This window comes from Rhamphochromis longiceps, linkage group LG18, assembly GCF_057381845.1.
Source record: "Rhamphochromis longiceps isolate RC_006_pf linkage group LG18, R_longiceps_female_GT1.1, whole genome shotgun sequence".
Classification (NCBI taxonomy): domain Eukaryota; kingdom Metazoa; phylum Chordata; class Actinopteri; order Cichliformes; family Cichlidae; genus Rhamphochromis; species Rhamphochromis longiceps.
This window is the reverse complement of record NC_140574.1, coordinates 27,250,906-27,275,285: the sequence shown is the minus strand read 5'-3', so window position 1 is coordinate 27,275,285 and position 24,380 is coordinate 27,250,906. Positions and strand designations below refer to the sequence as shown.

Here is a 24,380-nt window from a genome sequence, read left to right as displayed (position 1 = left end):
TGTGTTAGCACAGTTAGCTTGTTAACGTGTTGATGCCGTCCAGCCCCACGCACGGGGCGATCCGCGGTAGCTCGTTAACAGAGATTTGCCGCGTTATGGCGTTAATGTCATTTTAACGAGATTAACGCTGACAGCACTAGTGGGAACACAACGAATATGACAGCACATTTACGCCGACATCATCCTAGTGCAAAGACAAGTGGAAGCAGACAAAAACAACAAGCACGCATGCTACAAACTTTACCCGAGTCATTTAGACAGCCGTTAGCACATGATTCTCCTTATGGGGACCTGATATGTTTAATATGCTGCTGAGAATATAGCCCAGAAGAAGCGTATAGTATAGCTTTTATTTTGGAAAGAGCCATTTCTCTGTAATAAACTCTTTTTTCCAAAGATGAGTGATTTTTCGATCAGATAGATTTATTTTTTTAATTATTTTGTTGTTTCAGCAACATTAAATTTAAAAACTGCACTTTTGAGTAAAAATATATATTCAGAATATTAATAAATGACAAATTAAAAAGGCATGAACATTTTTTGTATCGAAAAAATATCGAACCGTGACACCAAAGTATTGAACCGAACCAAACCGTCAATTTTGTGTATCGTTGCACCCCTAGTAGTCTGCCAGGTCACCACCGAATGTTCGGGCAGTAGGAACGTAATTCTGCAGATGAGATGTCATAAACTGCCATGAGACTTTTTTGGAATGAATCATGTCTCTGAAAGGCTAAATAGGAACATTTATTCTCTTGTTTCATAGTAAAATATTTCTTTCTTTCCTTTTTTTTTAAACCTAGTGTTAAAGCTAACAGCCTATTAAACCTGTCCTTGCACAATTCAGGGAAATAGCACTTGGAACATAGGTGCTAGATGATGAAAAATAATAAAATTAATTCAAAGCTGCTAAAAAACAACAACATCATCAAGGTCATTAACTAAAAACACAATATTTTGTCTGTCTATCTGCCCATGGCTTGCAGTTCTTGCTCTGACTGACCAAAACTTTACTTTTCTGTCATTTCCTTTCATTAAATTCACTTCTAAAGTTCTACTTACAATCTTGAAAAGAAAGCAAGACATTGTCTATCTGTCCAACAGTCTGCAAATAAGCTTAACTTGATGGGAATGGGAAAGCAGAAGGGGAGCAGTAAATATAAATGAGGCTGTCACTGTCATGCCCTCTTGTGGTTCCAGGTCCAGAATGAAGCTGGATTAGATATTTTATCCAATATCAACATAAACAGACACTCACCACAAACTTTTTTAGGTACAACTATTACTATTTGCTATTCGTGGCATAGATTCAACAAGTTACTGGAAACATTCCTCAGAGATTTCGGTCCATATTGACATGATAGAATCACACAGTTGCTGCAGATAGGATTGCTGCACATCCATGATGTGAATCACACCTTCCACCACACCCCAAAGGTGCTGTATTGGATCAAGATCTGGAGGTCATTTGAGTACATTGAACTCATTGTCATGTTCGAGAAACCAATTTGATCTAAGCTTTGTGACATAGCGGGTTATCCTGCTGGAAGCAACAATCAGAAGATGGGTACACTGTGGTCAAAAAGAGATGGTCAGCAACAACACTCAGATAAGCCGTGGTGCTTAAACAATGCTCAGCTGGCACAAAGGGCCCCATAGTGTCACAGGAAAATTTCCCCTACACCATTATTGCACCACCACCAGCCAGAATCGTTGATACAAGGCAGGATGGATCCATGCTTTCATGATGTTTTACCCACAATTCTGAGCCTATTTGAATGTTGCAGCCAAAACTGAGACTCATCAGAGCAGGCAACATTTTCCAGTCTTCTGTTATCCAATTTTGTTGAGTCCGAACAAACTGTAACCCATGACATGTGATGAGGTCTTCTGTTCAGAGATGCTCTTCTGCATAGCTTGGTAGTAACAAGTAAGTATTTGAGTTAGCTTCTCCTTCCTATTGGAAACAGCCTGGCCATTCTCTTCTGACCTCCGACATTATCAAAGCATTTTCACACAGAGAACTGCTGCTCACTAGATATCATCTCTTTTTCAGTCCCTTCTCAGTGAACCGTTTCAGATAAAAAACCAAAATAACCAGGGTCAATATTATTATCCCCCTGTGTTATTTTCCAGATATAGAGTATATACAGAGCTAGGAAACAAAAGATTTCAACGACTCAGGAAAGAAAACTTGAGAGAGATGTTTCTAAAGACCCAGAACAACTACAGGAAGGACAACCTGGAGAGAGATTATGCATACTGGGAGCACGTTATTTGGTCAGATGGGATGAAACTAGAGATCTTTGGCCACAGAGACTCTCTGAGAAAGATGGGAGATCAGTTAAACCTAAAGAACATTATCCTCACACTGAAACACGATGGTGGGAGTATAATGCTGTGGGTAGGCTTCAGTGCGTTAGGAACTGGGAAACTTGTCAAGGTGGAAGGAATCATAAAGAAAGAAGGATAAATAGTTTTAATTTTGGCCTTTTTTATTGGATAGTAAATTGAGATAGATAGGAAATGAGGGAGAAAGAGAGGGCAAGACATGCAGCAAAGGGCCACGGGGGAGACTCAAACAGGGAACGCTGCGTTCTAACCATTTGGCATGTGGCTGCCAGCCCACACACTAAAAAGGCACTGAAAAAATAAAGGACAGGTAAGGATTTTGAAAGAAAACCTCCAGCAGTCAGCACCAAAACTAGGTCTGGGTCATCACTTTGTCTTCCAACGTGACAACAACCCAAAACACAAAGCTTGTTGGTTGTTAAGGTTGTTATCCAGCGAGAAGGCCACATAACTGACTTTTAGCATGAAGAGGGCTAATTATTCTGACCTGTTGACCTGTAGTTTGGGGTTTTTGTGACATTATTCTGTTTGTGTGTAAACTAAATAATGCAAGCATCCAAAATAAAACCATGATGTTTGGACAAGCTGTGTTAAAAATTTCTTGCTCTGTTTAACAGCACTTTGGAAATACTTATTAAAAAATGACATGTACATGGTGGCCAATAATTCTCCCCTCCTCTGTATGTCATCAGCCTGATTCTTGATAGTGCCCTTCACCTCGCCCCAGCTGGCTCAAAGTCACCATGCTGCGTGACAGTCTGCTTGTATTCATGTTGCCTGATTTCCATTTATATGGATCTAAATAGCATGTTTGCTGATTGTGATAATAGTCCCTGCAGCACATGTGATTAGCATGGTAAAGTCAGGGGCTGATAGCCTGTGCTGATAGTCCCCACCAATAAGCCACATGGCCATGTGTGCAACTGCCCCCTCGCTCTACTCCCCCCCCTCCACTTAACTGAAATCGATGGGCCCTCCTCCAGCGGGCCATTTATCTGAGCAAGTCGACAGAGCCAGTGAAACAGCCGCAAAGGACCTGGCCCCGTGGCCTCGTTACAGCGAGCCCGCAGAAGCCAGATTTACAGGACTAGTTGGGAGTGGCTTTATTTGTGGACAGAGAAATGAGAACAAAAAAGCCAAAATGAAGATGGGGAAGAAGAAAGAGAAAGCATCCTTTTCTTTCTCACTTTCCTCTCCCTCCCTGTGAATCCCACTCTCTCTGCCCCTCTATCTCCTCATTCCTCCCCCCTCTCAGCCTTTTCAATCCCATTTCAATCTCCCAGTGAGCATTCTGAGAATGCCTCGTCCTATTACTTCACTTATGCTGTTCATCAAAGCGACAGAGTGCGAATTACCCTGTCCATGACACCTAAATCACGTCGCTACCGAAGCCTGGGGCTACATGGAATAGCTGTTACTACATCTGGATCCCCGGGATGAGACAGGGAGCCTCTCGGCAAACCTGACTGAGTGAAGCCTTTTTCCGTGCAGCCCAGCGTTATTTAACTCTATCCAAGATGTTTCACCAAAAGGTGAAAAGTTACGTTCACCACCTGATGAAGATAAGAAAGCTTTCAGGTTCCCATTTCGTCATGTCACGTTTCGTGTCTTTTGAGTACTTTTCCCTTAACGTTATATCTCAGACCTTTATCTCATTTGACAAACAAACATAATAAAGCCTGATATATTACAAGCATCTATGTTACAGACGCTCTGGTGTTGCAAAGGTAAGAACATACCTTTGATCCTCCTGGACTCCTTTCGCTGGCTGGTTTTGACACCCGGCTGGAGTTCGGCCTCTGCTGACATCCTCCACCGCTGAGTCCCTTTCCCCACTCACAGCAGATCCACCATGGGTTAGCAGCACTCCAAGCTAATCCTCCAAGCCTCCAGTGTCCAATCCCCCCCCCCACTCTGATGTTTCTCACTGTTGCTCTTTGGTGAAGAAAATCTCCTTCAAATCCATGGTGAGATGTCTGGTACTCCTCATTAGATGAAGATCCAGCCAAAATAACTACGTTCTGTCACTTTTGGCCCATGGTGTTTGAGTAATGATAAAACAAAACATGAAAAAGTGCTTGAATTATGAGCTGGGCGATCCTCTTGAGAGCTGCTTCAGATCCGATTTGACATCTTCTGGAGTGCACCTGAGTTCTTTCTTTGAAGGTCAAGTATCACATGGTCCAGTGTTGCTCTTTTCTTAGGGTTCACCTATTGTTCAAGAGTAATTCCCCTGCGGGGGAGACTGCGACATTGATCGAATGAAATATTTTTCTTCAGAGTAGGTCAGGAGTGGATATTATTCTTTGGTAGAGTACTTTAGATGTGGTTTGACAGCCCATCACAGTCACTTGCACTGAGCACTGCAAGACAAGGAGACAGGGGGTGATGGTTAATTTTAAGGTGGAGGTGGTAAGAACTTAAAAAGACACATGCCCCTTGATCACTCATTACAACATTAATTTAAGACACGAAATGGCAGGAACTAATTTAACAAATCAACAAAGATGTTATTATCTCTTCTGGATCATCAGTCCGTAATGAGAGTGCAGCAAATGCTTGCTGTTCGGCGCCCACCCTTGAAGAAGACCTGTGGGGAAATATTTGATGTTCTTGTTTTTTATGTTCTGCTTCTGAGTAAATATAGTACATTAGAGCATGACCGGTGCTTCTGTGCATGCAAAACAAATTTTCAGAAGATGGATTGGTAATGCTCCCAGCTCGGGCCAACAGCATGAGAGGAGGGGAAGTAGTGGAAAGCAATGAATGACAGGCTGTTTCAGAGCAAACTGTGGTGGGAATCCTGGCACTGCCACCAATACACTAGAACCCCCCCCCTCCCCCCCCCCCCACACACACACACACTGTGCTTTAATGCCCTTGAATCATCCACTGCTAACACGGTGGCTGAGCCAAGCTGACGCTGTGGCTGGCACAGCTTCTGTTGGCATGGTGACGTGCCATTGTTGGAGAAAGAGGCCTTGAGCCTATGCTGTCCTGAAAAGAGATGGAGCCCATCGAGCACCGGCCACACATTGTCCTGCGTGACATTGTGTGACATTGTCTGTGTAGTAGGAGTGTGATCAGTTAGTCATTTTATGATTAATTTCAAAACATTTCATACTATTTATTAATCATCATATCTGGATAGACAATGTATCCAGTGGACAAATTTTGCCTACTAATATATGCAATACTGCCGCATGAGTGGCACAGTCACAGTGTCCATCTTTTATGCCCAGTCTAGAAAATAAATTTTTTCATTTGTTTTATATAAGTGCTGTCTGAGCCTAGAGGTGTTTCCTGTCTGCCCACAAGCTCAATAAAACAGCTTTATCTATGAAAGCTCTAGTACTGCAACAGTTCAAATGCAAACGCTTTCAGACAGACTGGCTAAGGTTTACAAATAATTACCTTCTTATTCATTAACACAGACAGATTGCCCACACATTGCAAATCAGTATAAGTCTTCCTCCCCTCACCCCCAGCTGGTCATGGCAGATGGCTGCCTGATTCTGCCAGAGGTTTTTTCCTGTTAAAGGGGAGTTTCTCCTCCCCACTGTCGCCAAGTGCTTTCTCTTTGGGGGTTGTCTGATTGTTGGGGTTCTTCGTACAATATAAAGCACATTGAGGTGGCTGTGGTTGTGATTTGGGGCTACATACATAAAACTGAACTGAAATGAATTGAGTCAGTCTACGTTGACAAGCACAACTCATTTTCAACACATCTCTTTGCAGCATGGGACTCTATTGGTTGCTAAGAGGTTGTACTATGATTATATTCCTATGTAAAAGTAAAAACCTATGTCATTTTGTAGTTAAACTGCTGCCCTGCAGCAACCACATCACTATCTATCACTATTTGGATGGACTTTCTTACAGTCAGTTACCATATTATCACAAATAGATTGCATATAATCACCAACTTGACCTGATTTGACCACAAACTGAGAGCAGACTGACTCTGTCTTATTCCTGTGTTACTACCATCACGCCAAAGATGCATTGAAGATGGTAGGTGACTGCGACTGGTCACATATACTCCCTTGATATGCAACTTCACACAAGTTCACTGCACACAGCTGTAATACTTTTGGTCATACCATGGCTTCCAATCACTGTTTTTCCCAGTGTGAGTGTAACATTAATCCACTAGTCTCCAAAGTCAGTTGTAGACACATATAATGTCTTTGAACAACAGTTGGCCACTGGCTGTCTCATCACTACCGCTTCTCTTCTGGATGTCTAGCCCATGTGTCACAATTCATGTGCGCTTACGAGCCAGATAATGCCACCCAAGTCCAGACGAAGGCGCACTTTACCAACTGCGTCTCAGACAGAGCCTCGGAGTGTCAGTGGTGGGAGAGGTATTTTCTATGTCACAAAGAACCTTATCAGAATGTAATTTTCATTACCGACCAGGGAGATATGCCTCATTATATTAGACGTAGGAGCGATTTAATGTGAAGTACGGCTGCTTTTCAAAACCAATGCTATCTAGGTCACGCAGACTCCCCAATCTGCTCCGTGTTTTAACAGCTCCCACTGTCTCTTAGGATTTGGGTCAGAGTTAACGAGCATCGCTCATTTTTCCTGCTTCTCTCAACTGCTAGGGGATGTTAAAAGCCCTCAACAAAAGCCACCACTTATTTATTAATTTGTTCATTTTTGTTCTGCTGCTCTCACGTGTAAAGGGAAACTTCCTTGAGCAAAGTCAATTTCATTTCTTCATGCATGTCTTTATTTTCCTCCACTAATCCCCTGCTGGCATTTTTTTCTATCTGCCTGAATTTCAAAACTCTGTTCTTGAAATGTGCATCACCTGTTTGTGTCTCAATATTCACCCTGTTGGTTTATAGAAATGGTTTATAGAAATCAACATCACAAACCTACTGTGTGGTTGACTCTTCTTTAACACGACGCTCACAATGCATTCAGCCCTTCTAGTTTCAACAGGAACATTTACCTTCTCTTCAAAAAGACCCTCTGGGCGACATGCAGGTGTCTGTATCTTGTCATGCAGACTCTTTGTATTAGGATGAAATGCTTTCCATAATTACATAATTATTGCATGTATCATACAACCAGAAATTTGCATAACATGATAACTGGTTTGGAATGAAATAAAAACTATAATTTACAGCTTTGATTTATGCTTCTGAGAAACAAAAGGTTGTGATTTTCTAACAATTTACTGAGTCTAGTTCTTTAGTCGTCTCTGCTGAGGAAAGCAATTAATTAAGCGTGATCAATTTTTAAATCATGTTTACTGTCTCTGGGATATAATAGGCAATCACTGAGCACGAGCCGATTTTTGAATCAGATCTTTCTGGAGATTCTTCTAAGCTCCAGCATTCCAAGGAGAAACACTTCCTCCTGAGACTGGTGTTTAATAGACTGCACAATCAACCTCATATTGTGAGACAAGCCTCTGTGTATCCTGCCACTGATGAGCAACAAAGGTTGAACACCCATCTATGACTGGATATGGCCAATTACACCTCTATTCACAGTGGTCCCGACGGAAGGTGCAGCCTGCACTCCAGCTTGCACGTTGAAGCTGAGGAGCGGGGAGGCCCCGTCCCCAGGACCATCTCTGTCTGTTCTTAGCTGAGCCTAGTGTGGCCCGGGGCTCGTGGAACATTTGTTCGACAGACCGGCTCTGGCACCTCGCGCTGGTCATCTTTGTTACTAAATGGCCTCCAGCTTATGGAGTGGGACACAACTGTCACAACCTGGCCTAGGAAAGCTCCTCTCAGAATAGCCTCGCTGTGCTAACTTGTGTTATCTACGGTTGTACAGACCGACCGACTGTTTCTGCTGGAAAATTTTTATTTGGACATTTTATTCTATTCTGAAAGAGGCCTTATCACAGGTTCACAATCAACAACAAGGTCATCCTAGTCTGATGGCCCTTTACTCTATGATAACGTTAATTTGATTTTGTTGGACAAATTAGATTCCTGATTAGCGAGTGGTTCATTGGTACATGGGTCTTCATGGTAGCATGGCATCTATTAACATTTCTGACCATGTGTTTCAGGGCTTTCTGAGGGTTAATCACATTAAACTTAGTTATAGCTGTAAGGCCACTGGGAAAATGTTTAAAGATTTCAAAGTTAGCATTTCAGAGTAATGGTCCACCATAGAAATGGTTCTGCAAGGCTGTACTTTAAGGACTTTATAGAGAGAGGAAAAAAGGCAAACTACAGGACAGAAAGCCAGAGTTTAATAATTACTAATCATTAAATGCAGAGTGCTGTATAAACACATAGACAACGAGAAGAAGTGAGTGAAAACAATGCTCAGTGCATTATGGGAAGTCCTCCAGCAGCCTAGCCCATAACTAAGGGATGGTTCAGGGTCACCTGATCCAGCTCTAGCTATAAGCTTTAACAAAAAAGGCAAGTTTTAAGCCTACGTCTGTCCTGATAGTTTAGGAACCACAAGTAAGCATGCAGTCTGTGAGTGAAGTTCTCTGTTAGGATATTGAACTGTTAGGGTAATAAGGTCAAATGAGGTCTTTAAGATATGATTGATTATTCAATATTTTCCATATAAAGAGAAGGGTTTTAAATTCATTTCTGAATTTAACAGTGAGTCATTAAAGATGAGCTAATAGGGGAGAAATGTGCTCTCATTTTCTAGTCCCAGCTAGGACTGAGTATTACATCTGAATTTAGAAATCAGAGGTCATCCAGGCCTTGATGTCTTTAGGACATGCCTGTAGTTTAACTAGTTAATTTGTCTCATCTGGCTTCATGGATTAATAAAGCTGGGTGTTATCTGTTCAGCATTCAAAATGTATACAGTGTTTTCTAAAAATATTGCCTAAGAAAGCATGCATAATGTAAAATGAATTGGTCCTAGCACAGAACCCTGTGGAACTCCATAATAAACCTTTGTGTGTAAAGAAGACTCGAAATCCTGACTGAATAATCAAATCCTCTATAAATGATCAGTTAACTGTTTTACACCTACTTGTTCAACATTTTTTTTAAATAAATGAAGGGTTAGAAATCTGTCTATAATTAGGTAAGGCAGCTTAATCAAGTGATGCCTTTTTAAGTATTTGTATCATTACTGCCACCTTAAAAGCCTGCTATGTAGTCTGTTATTATTATTATTATTATTATTATTATTAATGGTGAAACCTGACCAGTCTTTTAGGAATGGGGTCTAAAATGGATATCAATGATTTAAAGGAAGACATTATTGAAAATAATGCAGACTGATCAGAGCGAAAGAATCCAAGTAGAATCAGTAGTTATTAGGGTTGCTGTACCTAAAGGCACATCTGTGGGACGGCTTTTAATATTTTATCTCTAATGGTTAAAGTTTTACCTGTGCAGAAGTTCACAAAGCCATTTCTAGTTAAGGTTAAAGGAATACTTGGTTCAACTGAGCTCTATTTACAGTGCTGAACAGCTACCGTTTTTCTCAGTCGGTGACAAATAGAAAGATGTTCCAGCTTTACACAGGGCTTCTTTAATAGAGGCCAAAATAAGACCTTCTAAATGAGTGCAAGACCATTTCCTCTAACTTTCACGTTATCAGCTGCTTAAGCAACTGTTATTGCTTGGCTTCTTCTTCAGATAAGCCACAGTATTATGAGGATATAACACTAGTCTCAAGATAATGGACCTCTGTGGGAGTAGAGTTGAGAAAGCTGCTTTGCATTGTGTTGGGACATAGCAGTACAGAAGATACGTGTGGAGGAATCACTTCCTTAACCATAGTTACAATTCTGATCAATGTTAATTTTATGTCTTTATAAGCTTATTGGTGCTAACCTCCCCAAACGGTCCCACTCTCCCTGCTCTAAAGACAGCAAGGCCCAGTGTGGTGGAAGGGATAACCAACAGACTGAGGGCAGTTGGTGATCCCAAGGAGAAGAAGAAGAAATATAGAGGCTAAAGAACAGAAGGACCTCCCCTTTCTCCTTTTCTCTGCCTTCCTGGCCTTCCAGGGGGAACTGATAGCCTCTGAGCTCAGGCTGCTCAGCCGCGGCCCATTAGTTCACCTCTCTCTGACAAGACTGAGGGCCTCTGATGATAGAATAGTGAAGTGTGTGAGCTGTGAAGTAGGGGGAAGAAAATACATACAAAAAATTCAGTTGAGGGTATAAATAAGCGTTGTTACGCAGCTGCTTGGCTGTGCAGATTTAAAGTTTGCCCGTAAAGGGCTCTGAGCTGTGCACTCAGTAAGGCGTGGCTCCAGCATGTTCGTGGCTGGCAAGCAAAGGGCAGTGAGAAGCTGCCCTTCAAAGTGCCCCTGCATTATCCTTTTGACCAGCTTAGCTGGAGGATATTGGGCCCATTTTAGATCAAACAAGTATGAGGAGGGGGTGAGTGTGTGTGTCTGTGTGTGTATCTCACGAGATAAATAAAGAAATACACTCACAGCATAGGTCTCAAGATGCAAATATTAATGGGGTTTATTTGGGAAGTTTTCATTTCTTAGGCCTCTACTGCCTCAATAAAAGACATATTCAGGCTAATAAAGTGTCACTTGCTCCCAATGGTAGCAGTAAACAAAAGCAAGAAAACAAGCTACACTACATTTCCTCTTTTATTCATCTAATTACAGCCATGGCAATATAGCAGGTCTGGAAACTGGCGCGAGACTCCAGGACCTCTCTTGGAACACTTAATTGCTGAATCTGGCTTTCCAAAGCACCCCCTCTGATGTTAGTCTGTGGTCTCCCCGAGGAGTCTTTAATTTAGTGTTGATTTGGTTTGTTTGTGTCTCAGTGCCTGAACAGTGTGTTAAAACAGCCTATTTACCATGTTGGTGGGAGAGAGAACTGGGCAGAGTCCAGAAAGCCTGGACAAACACCACGATACCTCACAGCCAATATTTTCTCCTTCTGTCTCGCTTCCCTCTCTTTGATTTGCTCTGTATTTATAATTTTCAATCTCAGCCTTTTTTATTCTTTCAATTGCGTATTTACCTCTTTTTTTCTCCTCCCTCCTGCCCCTGATCTCATTTGCCCTCTTTTTCTTTGTCTCCCTCTCTTCCAACACAATGCCTGTTTGTGAAAAGAGGTTAAAGCATGTTTTATTTTGCTGCCACCCCTCCTCTGCTCTCTTTTGTCAGTTACAAAAGAGCTGTGGATACCTTGGTTTGGTCATTATTTCATGTGGAGAGTAATTAATGAGACAATTAGGGCTTTCCCCCCTCTTCCCTCTGTGTTCTCTTTGAACTAAATAAATAGCCAAAAGGTGTCCTCTTTAATTACACATGGGTCATGGGTATAATTAAGATACACAAGCAGCCTCTTCGTGAAACTAGTTTCACGGTTTGTTGTTCTTACTATTCGCATCTTAAAAGACGCACGTTTAATGCAGAATCATTGACAGGTATATGAGGAGTACTCCCAACAACAGTCCTGTGTAGCAGAGATTAAAGTGCTCATGATCAAGCACAAAAGCCTTACCTGTGGTCTGCAAGAAAACATTAATGAACTTGAGGGGAAACCCAAAACATCCATCTTGAGATGAAAGTTTTTAGTGTTTCTACTTGCTGTCACAACATTTTGCTAAAGCCTAAGTTGAGATGGGCACAATATTGCACTTATGGTTAGGATTTTAAAGAACACAATAGTTCTGGCTCCATTAGGTTTGGCACAGTAACAGAACTTCAAAGTCAATACGAATACCCAAGAAAATATTCAACACCATTTTTGAGACTTTTGCGGGGGAAATTGAAATGGCAAAAAAACATGAATCAAATGTATTTTTTACACCAGCAGTGATAGGAACACACCGGCTGACCTCAGTCATTATGGAGTAGCATTAATTTAATGTTTTTAAGCTCCCTTGGCTAACTTAAACTTGCTTGTCCTCAGTGTTGGGGAGTAGCGGAATACATGTACCGCCGTTACATATTTAAAATACAAAATATGAGTAACTGTATTCCATTACAGTTACCGTTTAAAAAGGTGGTATTCAAAATACAGTTACTTTGTTGAAATAAAGGGATTACACGGCGGTCTTTTCCTGTTTCATATGTTAGGCTGTCCCCTTTCTATTTTTGGTAATTCCACGCCGGATGAAAACCCAAACAAAACACGCATTAAGAGGCTCTAATGCCTGGATCTCAATCTCGCGGCCCATGTCATCTCTACTTGCAGCCCGCATAATGATGTGAAGAAATATTTTTTTAAATTATTGTTCAAAAAATTATTTAATATGAAGGCAATAGGCAGAGTGTTACAGGCATAGCCCTAAATAATGTAGCCTCATGGGCAGTGTAGCCCAGTTGTAAGTAAGCTATTAAGACTCGACTGTACGCTGTGTTCGAGTTTTCCTCTGAAACAATAAGCTCCGTTGGAGCAGCCTTTCAACGCCTCTCCCTGTCTCTTGCTAGCAAAGTTGACCCAGACAACAAAGTAAAGTTATTTTTCAGCTACGAGCCCGACACGAACCCGAGGTATTAGCCAGAGGTCCCTTTACTACGGTTCAGAGCCGCGGACCTGTTTTATATACGTACAGAATAGTTTTGTATACGAGATCGCTGTGTCCACACTACTGTTACTCATTTTATATTAAGATTTAAAAATCTAGTATTTGTATGGCGAATAGCCTTCAGTAATAGTAATAAATCACACAGCAATAGTACATTCATGTAGTTGTAAAAAGCATGATAATATGTTAAGTAATCCAAAGTATTCAGAATATGTTACTCTCATTGAGTAACATAACGGAATACATTACAAAATACATTTTGGGGCATGTAATCTGTAATCTGTAGTGGAATACATTTTAAAATGGGTGTCCTATAGAAGACACCATAGCTAGGATTATGCATTTGAATTAGGAGGGGTAAGAAAACGGAAATTAGTTGACTGCAATAGCGGTGAAACCTTTACACACTTCAATCACAGGAATCTTTTGGGCAGGAAATTTGGAGGGGCACCAAAATAAATTGTGGCACTTTCTTTTAAAGAAGAAAGAAATGTTTAACCAGAATTCCTTTTCACCATCTTCATGTTCGGCCATAAAAGTGACGCATTCGTGTGGAAGTGATTTGTAGTAATGTGGAATATTATTTGTACGTCCTTGTATAGATCTAAATAAATGATCAACAGATGTGTGAAAGATTTGTTGAAAGTTTCTTCAGATCTCTAACATGTGTAGATTAATAATATTAGTCACGAAGTAGTATTGTCTACATTTCAAAAATACCATTAAATAATATTGTGAAGGTGGGTTTCTCATAGAGCTCTGCCTGCAGAGAATTATCGGCTAAACCTGCTGCTCTGTCAGCTTTACTGAGATTTAAACGGTTTATCTTTTTGCTCCACTCTCACCGTTCTCACAAGCCATTTTCACACATGCGCCATAGCCCCAAATTTTATATTACCAGAAGGAGTTTTATGTGAGAACATGTCTGAATAGTCAACCAGGAGCCACAACAAAAGGAGGTATGTTCAGGAGTGAGAAGGTATCTTAGATTTGAGAAAGGACTACTCCAAACAATATCTTGACCTCCGAAGTTCATGTGTGAAAACAGCCATAGTGCAATTTTTAGTTACAGCACAGAGGTGCGCTTGGAAAATCCCACTATACTCTAATGTCTCAGCATCAAGCAGACCACAAAGAAAGAAACAGGTAGCAACTTGCCATTTCGAGTGGTGGAGAACAGAAATAGAGCTAGAAAAGGGTATTTGTTGGACTTTCATTTGCTGGATGCAAGATGAAATCTCAATCTAAATGCTGATTTGGCTTATCTAAGCTGCTGAAAGCGAAGCAAGTGAAATACAATTTTTATATGCAAACCAGGGTGGTAAAAAAATGCTACTCAGATTCCAGCTGATTCTAAAAATTAACATCTGATTAGGTAATCAGATGTTAATCATCTGACCAACAGTGCCGTCTTCTCTTCCTGCAAAGTTCAGTTGTTTAGTTATGATAATCCAAGTGTTAGACAGCTCGGATGACTGGACAGAAACGGCGATGTGTTTCAGCATTTAAGAAAAAAACTTTGATCTCGAGAAAAGTGACATCAAAATTAAGGAAAGTGTTTGTTTTTACTGAAATGTGTGAACTGATTCTTCATGATGAGTTCAAAAGAAAAGAAACATGGGAAACATTTGTGCAGGTTACCCAGAATTTTCTTGGTAATCACAGAGCAGAGAGATACGCTGAGCTTGTGATAGCATGCTGAACGTGTACCAGCTAATGAGTCCCAGAATGCCACTTCTTACATTCTCATCTCAACGTTTTTTCACCAAACCTGGGCGATGTCAGCAATGAACGCGGGGAAAGATTTCATTCAGATATAAGCACGACGAAAAAAACGATATCAGTGAACATTTGATCCGAGTATGATGAGGTGGCTACCGCTGGTGCTTGCAACGAGAGAAGGATGTGCAGTACAAGGACAAAAGCAAGTGCCTCAAACATTTTTTAGCACGCTGACCTAATTTTATTTTCAGTCAAATTGACAGAAATATGTTTTAACGGATCTCTAGTGTCATCTTCTGCTCTGCTTTTAGATTAAACACATTTCAACAATTTTGGAGGGAAATTGCTAAACTTCCATATATGTTAATATTCAAAAGTGTCAAAATGTCATTGATATGTATCTCAAAAACATGACACGCAAGCTTAAATTGAATTTCATAGCAGAAATCAATGTAGAAAACAAAAACTGAGCAGGTCTGAAATTCCCAGTAGCAAACAAAAGACCAGTGCTATTAGCATAGCCTTATTAGCTGCCAGTTAGGTTATCATTCAGATAGATGCTAGCAGCTTTGGTTAATAGTAAAAGAGCAATGATAAAATGGGAGCTGGGCAGTATATCGTATCAGTCCTGCCTGTCTATAACATTAACAGAAAGTGTGACTTAACAGGATAATACAATTATTTGTGTCTAAAAAGTGATTTCTCCTTAAGTCTGGGATTGATTTGATTTTTTAATAATTAGATTAGATTTTATCATTGATGTCATTCGTTGTGTCATTTTCCACTTTGTAGTCTGAAAAGCAGTGTTGGGTGTTTTCTTGTGTATTGGTATTGAGTTTGAAGGTCTGGTATTTCTTACCAACACAAATACTACGAATCACTTCCACACGAACGCATCACTTTTATGGCACATCAAGCTGGTGGAACTGAATTCTGATTCTGAAACATTCCTTGTTCTGCTTTAAAAGTGCCGCAATTAATTTGATTGCTCCTCCAAATCTACTGCCCAAAAGATTCCTGTGATTACAGTGTGTAAAGTTTCACCAATATATGTCAGTAGATTGCAGATTGCAGTCAACTAAGTTTTATTTTCTTACCCCTCCTAATTCAAATGCATATTCCTATCTATAGTATGGTTTAGTCAGACAAGAGAGATCAAAAACGTTAAATTACGACTTCTCCATGATGACTGCAACCAGCTGGTGTGTTTCTTTCTGTTGGTATAAAAATACATTTTGTACACACTATATTTTTACTTTAACTTAGCACAAAAAATAAGGAAATTGAGTTTGGTGGATTATTTCTTTGTTGTAACAATGTTTGTTGGCGATAAATCTTACTGTGTTGGAATGCCTGTTTATTTCCATTTAAATTGTGCCACATTTGTAATGCATCTGTGGGTTCAGCAGCAGATTGAGGAGCTTGGAAAGAAAGCGTCTAGACCTCTTTAAGTTTCCTGAAGATGTTTCACCTCTCACTCGAGGGGCTTCCTCAGTTCTGAAACCAAAAGGTAGACAGTCCCAGGATTTAAAGATCTCGGAAGATCCACCATTTGGTTTTAGAACTGACATAGCCTCTTGGATGAGAGGTAAAAAAACATCTTCAAGAAACTTAAAGTAGTCCATACTCTGTCTTTCCAAGCTCCTTAAACAATCATGACCTGGATAACGGAGAAGTTTTCCAGGTCAGTTATTCAGCCCACATATTCAACTCTGCTGAACAATCATTACAGCAACATAATAATCGCTGTAACAACACACAAATGTCCTTACTTTTTGTAATGAGTTTATTTGAATAATATCAACACTTAAATGAAATCAGTTAAATCAAAACCTCTGGCTGCCATTTGTCTGTAATGTGTGTACTGAGATAGCAAAGAGACCGACCAGATTTGCCTTTGAGGTTTTTCCTGTTATGTAGGCTTCAGTCCACTATCAATGCTGGGTGGGAAACAGCCACCTTTATTTACACTGAAAGAGGTTATGAACCTTTGTAAAAGATTCATACATGAGTTGATTAGTCAGTGAAGCTCAGTTCTGACCAATAACAGCAATACTGAGGTGAGTTGATGAGGATATGTTGAACTTTTCTGTTGGTAAGCATTGCTGTTTTTGCTGCTGTTAGCCAGCATTAGCAAAACTGCCTTTGAAGTAGATCTAAGATTGGAATCTGATGGTTAGTAAATAAACTCTAAATTTATCAGAGGGAAAGTGTGATTTTAGGACATTTGAGCATAAAATTAGCCGGGATAATGTTAACTTATATTCAGTTTATTATTTATAATCTAGTCCAGAGCCTGAACAGTCATGTGTCTAATCTAATCTAATCTGCTCACAATAAGTAAGTGCGACAGCATGGGAATAAACAAACATGTTTATGCACACTTGAGTGTGTGATGCTATTGGTGTTGTCTCTTTTTCTTTTCATTTTCTTTGCATTTTTTGCTTCTTTGCTAAAGGGAACTCCGTCTCTAACAATAAAATGTAGCTATGAACCTTCACGCAGACATGAATTTTATGTCCCTACAAGTGATACAACACTTTTCTTCTCCTTTGCGTACCACATATGTTTCTAACAACCACATATGTGAAATGTGATTAGAAGGTAGATGTCCTTCCTAGCCACTTCAAATATGCTAGGAACCTGCACTCGCTCCTGTGCATTTTCTATGTGAATGCATCAGATTGTTGAAGGCGTAATTACACACATATTCATCAGTGCAACAATCTTTTTTCATCGAAATAACCCCCCCTCGAAAAAATGACTAACTGCACCTTTAATAATTCTACACTACAACTTGTTAACGTTCCAGGTTTAAAGATATTTTGCAGTGATTTGACTTTGTTACTCCACTTCCCCACACAGCCATTTCTTCTTTCCTCTCGAGGTCACCCTCGCCCACTAAGGAGTAACAGGTATCTCATAAAACTGTACATTAAAAAGAGCTTAAGAAACCCACACACATACACTCGGACACACAAACTCTCCAGTCCCCCGACTACATTACAGCATGCGCGGGTGTAATTAGTGAATCTCCCACCACACCTCAACGTCTCTCATTAATCTCACATGAGTGATTAGGCTGCTGCGACGTATGGAACCACGGGAGGTGTGAAACTGTTGTCATCTCATATGTTATCGCACTCTGGAGACTGGGAGGATTAAACCACGTCAGGCACAGCCCATTGGCAGCTAATCATGCTGCTAATGATAAGTGAAATATTCCACTGCCTCTCATTACAATGGCGTCGCAAGGTCAGGATCTCGCACAGATCGCGAAAACACCCCCCAAAAAAAACATCATGCACACACAAGCAACACAAGTGTCGTCTCTCTCTCCAAGGAGCTGCTCCTTCGGTGTTGTTTTGTATAAACCAAAAGTGGAGGCTGGATACAAGCCTGAGTGAAGCCTTCTGAATATGACACTTGACGGCTGATTAGAGCAAAGTATCAGGGTGGTCTCCAACTGCGATGCTCTGATGAGAAGTGATCTAAAGGGTCTCGTCAGAAGGCGTCATGCTGACCGCCGCCGCTGTGCCAGATGCTCGCTGCTCGGTGCAACTCCACATCAAAAAAAATAAAAAATACAGAGGCTCTTCCCTGCAGGCGCTGCTACGAGACGTTCTGCACCAGCATCTTTTAATTTAGCAGACTTGGTTATTAAAAGACGCGGTACGCTGATAAAATAAAAGCATAACTCAGGTGGTACTCTCATTCGATCGCATGAATATAAATTCTGTCTTTTTTTTTGTTTTTTAAGGGTAGAATGAGAACTTTGGGTTTTTGAAGATTTCTCTTGATCTCAGCAAGAGCTACAGCAGTTTTACAGCATCTATTTATGCTGTTTATGCTTTTCTACATCTTTACGGTGTAGCAGCTTGGCCACATGAAAGACATTCTACACTCAGTAGTCAGTTTATCCGCTACAAAAAGATACTAATGCAGTCTAATACACCAGCTTTCCGGTGAATCCTGAAGGTTATGCTGTAGCGTAGCCTTTGCTGCTGAAACTTCTTTAGATGTGTGAGGATTCCCTTTTTTATACCAATGAGGGCATCCCGAGTATTGGAAACACAAACTACAGCCTCCCATAAGAGGCATAAAGTTCTCCTTTTCGTGAATTGAAAAAAAATTAGCTTCTCAAATACTCCAAAATTGTAAATGATTGAAATGGCAGCACTGGGGAAAACAACAAAAAAAAAGACATGAATCTGAGGGAGATGAAATCACATGAAAACTTAATCTGATAGCTCCTCCGGGCTGAACTAAACAGCCCAATTATCTCCAGGGGGCTGAAGAAGTACAGCAGTAAGGAGATGTGGCAGAGACAATATTTAAATTGACTGTCAGTGGAAGAAAAACATGGCTAAGCTTATATTTGATTACATATTTTACAGACTGAAACACGAGGCTGCTGCTGCCAGCCTGGCACTCTGTTATAATCGCCAGCCACATATGGACCCGCTGTCCTGCCTGTTGGGAACAGGGTTGTAGAACGGGCCAGCGGGATGAAACTGAAGGATCTCACTACTCTGAGGTGATGGATGCTCTTATGGAGCCTCCTGTAGTGCATCTGTGAGAGCAGATGAATGGGGAGGAGAGACTGATAAATTGGGTCACGCGAACGCAGCGTTTCTGGGTAATGCGGTGAAAACGCTGGAGGAGTGCAGTTGGGTGGCTGCACGTGCTTACAACTGGGGCAGAGTGGCTCCGACTTGACTTACTTTGCCTGTATCCTCACTCATTGCTGGTATTATTGAAACGTTAGGCCTTTAATGCGCAAAAACGTGCATTCATTTTCTATTTCTTGCTCCAAAAAAAAAGGCTCCACAAATTAAAATGTGAAAATTCAAAAGCCAAACCAACAAAACCTCCTGAACGATGGCCGGTTTCCGCTAAAGATGTTCACGTGAGATACAAACCTGTTTGTATGGAGAACACTGCCTTACCAAAATCCCTTTTTTGTTAAGTGTTTTCAGTGACTCATCCTGCTTTCACTGCCCTACATATAAATTTATCCAATCAAATGTGATTTGGATGAGCAGCTAAGCCGTCCCATCATATGCCGGAAAAAACGCTGGAGATATGGAGGGAGGGAGGCGTGTGACCGACATTAATTTCCTTATGTGCATGGGAGGTTTCACTTTAAATATATACGCTAAAGAAAGCCCTACACCTGCTTCAGCCGTTCCTTCAAGGACGTCTGACCTAAAATTTCTACAAATCAATGTAAAATAGAGAAAATTATGAGCATTTGCTTTTCAAATCTCAAAAGTATTGATGATTAATGGATTTTTTTTTACCCCGAAGGGGTTGCCTCCTGCTCCTATCTGATTTCATTTATTTCTGTTTATGGAACACTTTGATTAAGTGGCAGGGGCATGTGGAATGAGGTGAGGGGGTCCTTTACCTTGGCACAGATAAGAAGACAAACTAGATTTGAGGGCGGATAGATCTTGTCTGCAGCGCATGCCGCCTCTTGGCAAGGGAAGAGAAGTCGATACTGAGCGGGGGCCTTTCTTACCTCCTAAGATTTACAGTATCTGGAGCTCCACAGTCTCATACTTCAGTAGATGGATGAGTATTTCATACGGTGCCAACTGGCGCAACATGAGTTGAGCTGAAGGTCATTGTGACTCATTTCCAGCTCAAAAGCTGGGCGGCTGGAAACAGAGCTGCTAAAACTCTGCTACTGACTTGTTTTAATAGCACAAAGACGATGCCTCTGCGGAAAAGAGCAGACTGCAGCCCTTGTGCTGCTACTGTACACCACTGATACAGCACACATGTACAGACTTTACAGTGCCAAAATACAGTTGAGATTATAGTAACGGAGAGTGGGTACAGATTGCTGTTGAACCTCGAGGCATATGGCAGGGCGCCCCATGCCTCCCAGCTAATTGAGTCCTAATGAATCATTGGTTTGGCATGCTACATGTCCCTTGTGATGGCTGGTGTCATTGATGCATTGAAGTTGCCCAGTCCTCTGGAAGTGAAGCGGGCAGTGATGGCTGCCCCAGTTGAACAGAGGAGGCAGGCTGACACTGCTGGCTTCACACTGAACACTTCACTCACTCACCAGATGTTACAGGCCAAGGCACAGGGATTACTAGCCACCCGCCTCTGCACAATGGAAATAACTGTATGACTGACTGGTAATTCACTTCCCCATCTGAGTCCAGTGAAACTGTTTATACTGTTAGGGTCACTGCCTCATTATCAGCTCAAAAGGATCAGTGTGATAAGTGACAAGAGGTTAGGAAAGCAGTACTCGATTGCTGTTTTTGCAGAATGTACATATTTATCTACAATTGTCTAAATCACAATGAGATAGTTTTGGATGGAGAAGTTTATAAGTTTGATTGTTTGTAAATGTGAGTGGATTTATTTGCTTAATATCTTCAGCCTTTCTTTAATTTTGGATATAATAGCTAAATTGGAAACAATTTAACATATGTATTAATAAGGCATAAACAGAATTAGCTTTTCCATTCAGATACTCTTTATGAAGCGAGAGACAGAAACTTGCAAGGCAGTACAGCCTCTGTCCTGTGGAAGATGTAAAGTGTGGACTATTTCCAATTTTTATACTGAAACAGGTCCAAAAAGAGTATTTTCATTTGAACATTTTCCAGTTTCGCATTTTATATTCTGTATGACTGCTTGCTGATGCTACTGAGAGATTGTTCAATAAGCGAGTCCTGTTACCATGATATTGCTGATGTGAAGTCTGTCCAAGCCTGATATTTTGGTTCTTAGCAGGACGGCTGTCCTAGAGGACGTTAAAAACAGCTTTCATGCTGAGAGTTAGATGAAAAAATCAATAAGGGCAACATGACCTTAAACTGCATGAGATGCTGGAGCCAGCAGCCTGTGAGCTCAGCTTAGCATAAAGACTCAAACCAAACAGCAACAGCTAGCTTTAGCTTGGCTCCACTGGCTGCACACTAGCTTGTTAGCACAGAAGTTTATCCGGCGCGGGAATGAAGACTTCAGTACTTGTGCTTTGCTCTTTGTTAGTCACAATGATGGATGGAATGAATGTATATTAGTGACCATATGCAACTCTCAACTCTGCAACTATAAAACAAAAAAGGAAGGCACTACTTTGTGGTGCTATCCAAGTTCCTCATTAGCCAAACAGCTAGTAGGGTAGACCAGGGTTTGTTGTTACACTTTTTGCTCTTGCATGAATTGCTGATCATTGAATAGCTTTCAATAACTATTCCTTTGTTAAATCAGAGCTTATGGTGCTAGCTAAACATGGGTATCCTTTTCATTTTTGCAGTCAATTGTATCACAAAGTAATTAACCATCAATGACACGTTGTGAACACCAACTGGGGTTGGTTGTCTCCATAGTTATCAATGGTGTTTCTAAATGTAAATTTAGAAATGAACACCATCTATTACACCTTGTAATTAAAATGTGAATTTAAACAAGTGATAATTATTGTGTATTATGAGCAGTGAAATTAAGGTATTCTCAGTGCTTTAATAATGTCACTTTTATAAAAGCCACAAAAACAACAGAGAACCAATTCCACTGATGTATCACTGATATAATTTTAAAAAAGGCCAGAAGTTCTGTATATATTTTAAAAGACAAACAGATTTCTTTTGCAAGATTTTCCAACAGGTAACCAGAGGAATAGTGAGCAAGGTGGTGTAAAAGTGAGAAGAAAAATGAACTGCATCAATATCAAACTGACTGCTCTCCATTTAAGTCCTTATGCATGCTCGATCAACCAGGTAAGGAAAGTTTCTGGGATCTCCATAAGGTTGCTTGTTGTGATTTAGCAAGCCTATACATCCCTCAGCATCACACAAGTCAGTCATGACAAACATACACCTCTGTTTTTCAGGGATAAAGTCTTTGTGTGATCAGTTTTAGCAGACAACACAACAAAGCCATACTTCCTCTGGTTTATGGCTCAACAAAAACCATTCTGTCAACAAAGAATCAACCACAGGGTAACAGTGAGACCTAGCTACCAAATGGCTTTGGTTGGGTAGTGAAGAACTGATTCAAATCAAAGCTATTACCTTCAACTTTTTAATAAAAGTCCAGTTTAAATGCCTAATATTGTATGATTTTTTAATACAGAAACAACAACATGAAAACTCTGACCCAAGAAAATCACAAAATGTGTCCTCCCCTCAAAGTTTGTGTGCTTTCCACAAACTGACCACAGCAAAAATGGACATATTGTCAGGTCAAATGTGTGATACTGACAGATTCCACGGTGTAATGTGACAACCAACTTATACTTGCTATTCCTTCCAATACCTTTAAAGTTTAGTATTTAACACTTTGTTTGTTCATCAAAATAGCAGAAAACAAAACAATTTAATGGGGGGTTGTGTTGGATTACTTCAAGATGGTGCCAGTTTGCTGATGTAAACTCAACAAAGTTACTCATCCCAAAACCTAGTGCAGCACATGGCACTCTGTAAAATGGAAGGCCGTTTGTTTTTTTTTTTGCTCTTTGATTTCACACCAAGTAGTCTGAGTTCTTGCTTCTGACACATTAAGTTGCCCCAACTCTCCCTGCACCTGTCATGGTGATTACACTCCCAGGAGGGTGGCGGGTTGGGGGGGGGGGGGGGGGGGGGGGGGGGGACGTGTGCATCATTCAGCTTTTTACAATACACCGTTATCAGAGCAATCTCCCCCCTTTTGTTCAACTCCTGCAAGCGAGGTCACCTCTGACCTGCCTCTGCCAGGGGCCACATCTTTATTAATGAACAGACTAAATGTGATAAGGCCGCCAGCAAAAATCAGAACTCAGGCACAATCTTGCTCATTAAAGCTACTTTTTTTATAAAAGATTCAGGCCACTCCGGGAGTCATGTGTCTGAGTCTGAAACTGCATTACCTCAGAGCACTTGGTAGTTCGTGTTGAGGGAATGCCGCTGCGAGATGAAGAGAAACTACAAATGCGATAATCCACCAGGCTTCCAGCAGAAACAAAAGAAGAGAAGCAGAGTGTGCACGGTACGGCAAAGGGGTGAAAAAGCCCAAAGATTTAAGAAGTGCAAAACAACAACAGGCTGAAAATGCTCCAACACTGTTGCAATGCAATCGTGAAGAGTTAACACAGAGAAGAAATACCCAAACCACCTTTCCTCCAAATGCAAAAGGGGAAAATTCATTATGGTCTTAATTAGATAAGCTATATCCACCATATGCACCGGCTGCTTTCGCTTTCAGGAGCTAAATGAAGCGCCTTGATTCCACTGGGAGTCTCAACAAAGAAGGCCTTACTGGAGAAGTTAATGCTCTCTAGTGTTTTGTTGAGCTCTATCTTAAGCACCACAATTCACACTGGGCTGCAAAGAAATGTCTGGGGGTGACAACCGGAAATTATAGCATGTGTGTGTGAGAGTGGTAACACATCCATCCCACGATCGACCTACTGAGCACAGCTTAGGCTCTGTTGCAGAGCATCCTCACTAAGGAGATTACGAAGGATAGTTTGGGCGACTTGCAGAAATCGCCAGTGAACTTTGGCACCAGCATGAGAATCCTAGCCCCAGACCTTCGCTTTTATCCCACCAAACCACGGCATGAACAAGATGCAGGTGAGCCACAGTGTTTCAGCAGCACCCTGATCTGTAGCTGATGGCTGCTGTGTTACTACATTTCCACTACAGTGCTCATTTCCCATCATTTACGGCTGCTCTCATACAAGCACCCATGTAGAAAACACAGAGCATCATGACTGACATATGGTCCAGTAATGAACTTTGCATTTGAACTGGTAACACTGGCTCCAATTCAATTTTACCCAAAGGGGGAGGGGGGTTGGGTTTGAGAGGTTATGATTGGGAAAAA

At 41.0% G+C, this 24,380-nt stretch overlaps 1 protein-coding gene across 3 annotated transcripts in view; it reads right to left on the bottom strand.

The window, feature by feature from the left end:
• Window positions 1-24,380, bottom strand: part of LOC146648523 (disabled homolog 1-like) — a 50,806-nt gene that overhangs the window by 24,720 nt on the left and 1,706 nt on the right. For all 3 annotated transcript variants that reach the window (XM_085389146.1, XM_085389144.1, XM_085389145.1), the window contains exon 2: window positions 4,092-4,715. In XM_085389146.1, coding sequence (XP_085245272.1) covers window positions 4,092-4,161 — 70 coding nt within the window. In that variant the 5' untranslated portion in view covers window positions 4,162-4,715. The remainder of the gene's footprint in view (window positions 1-4,091; window positions 4,716-24,380) is intronic.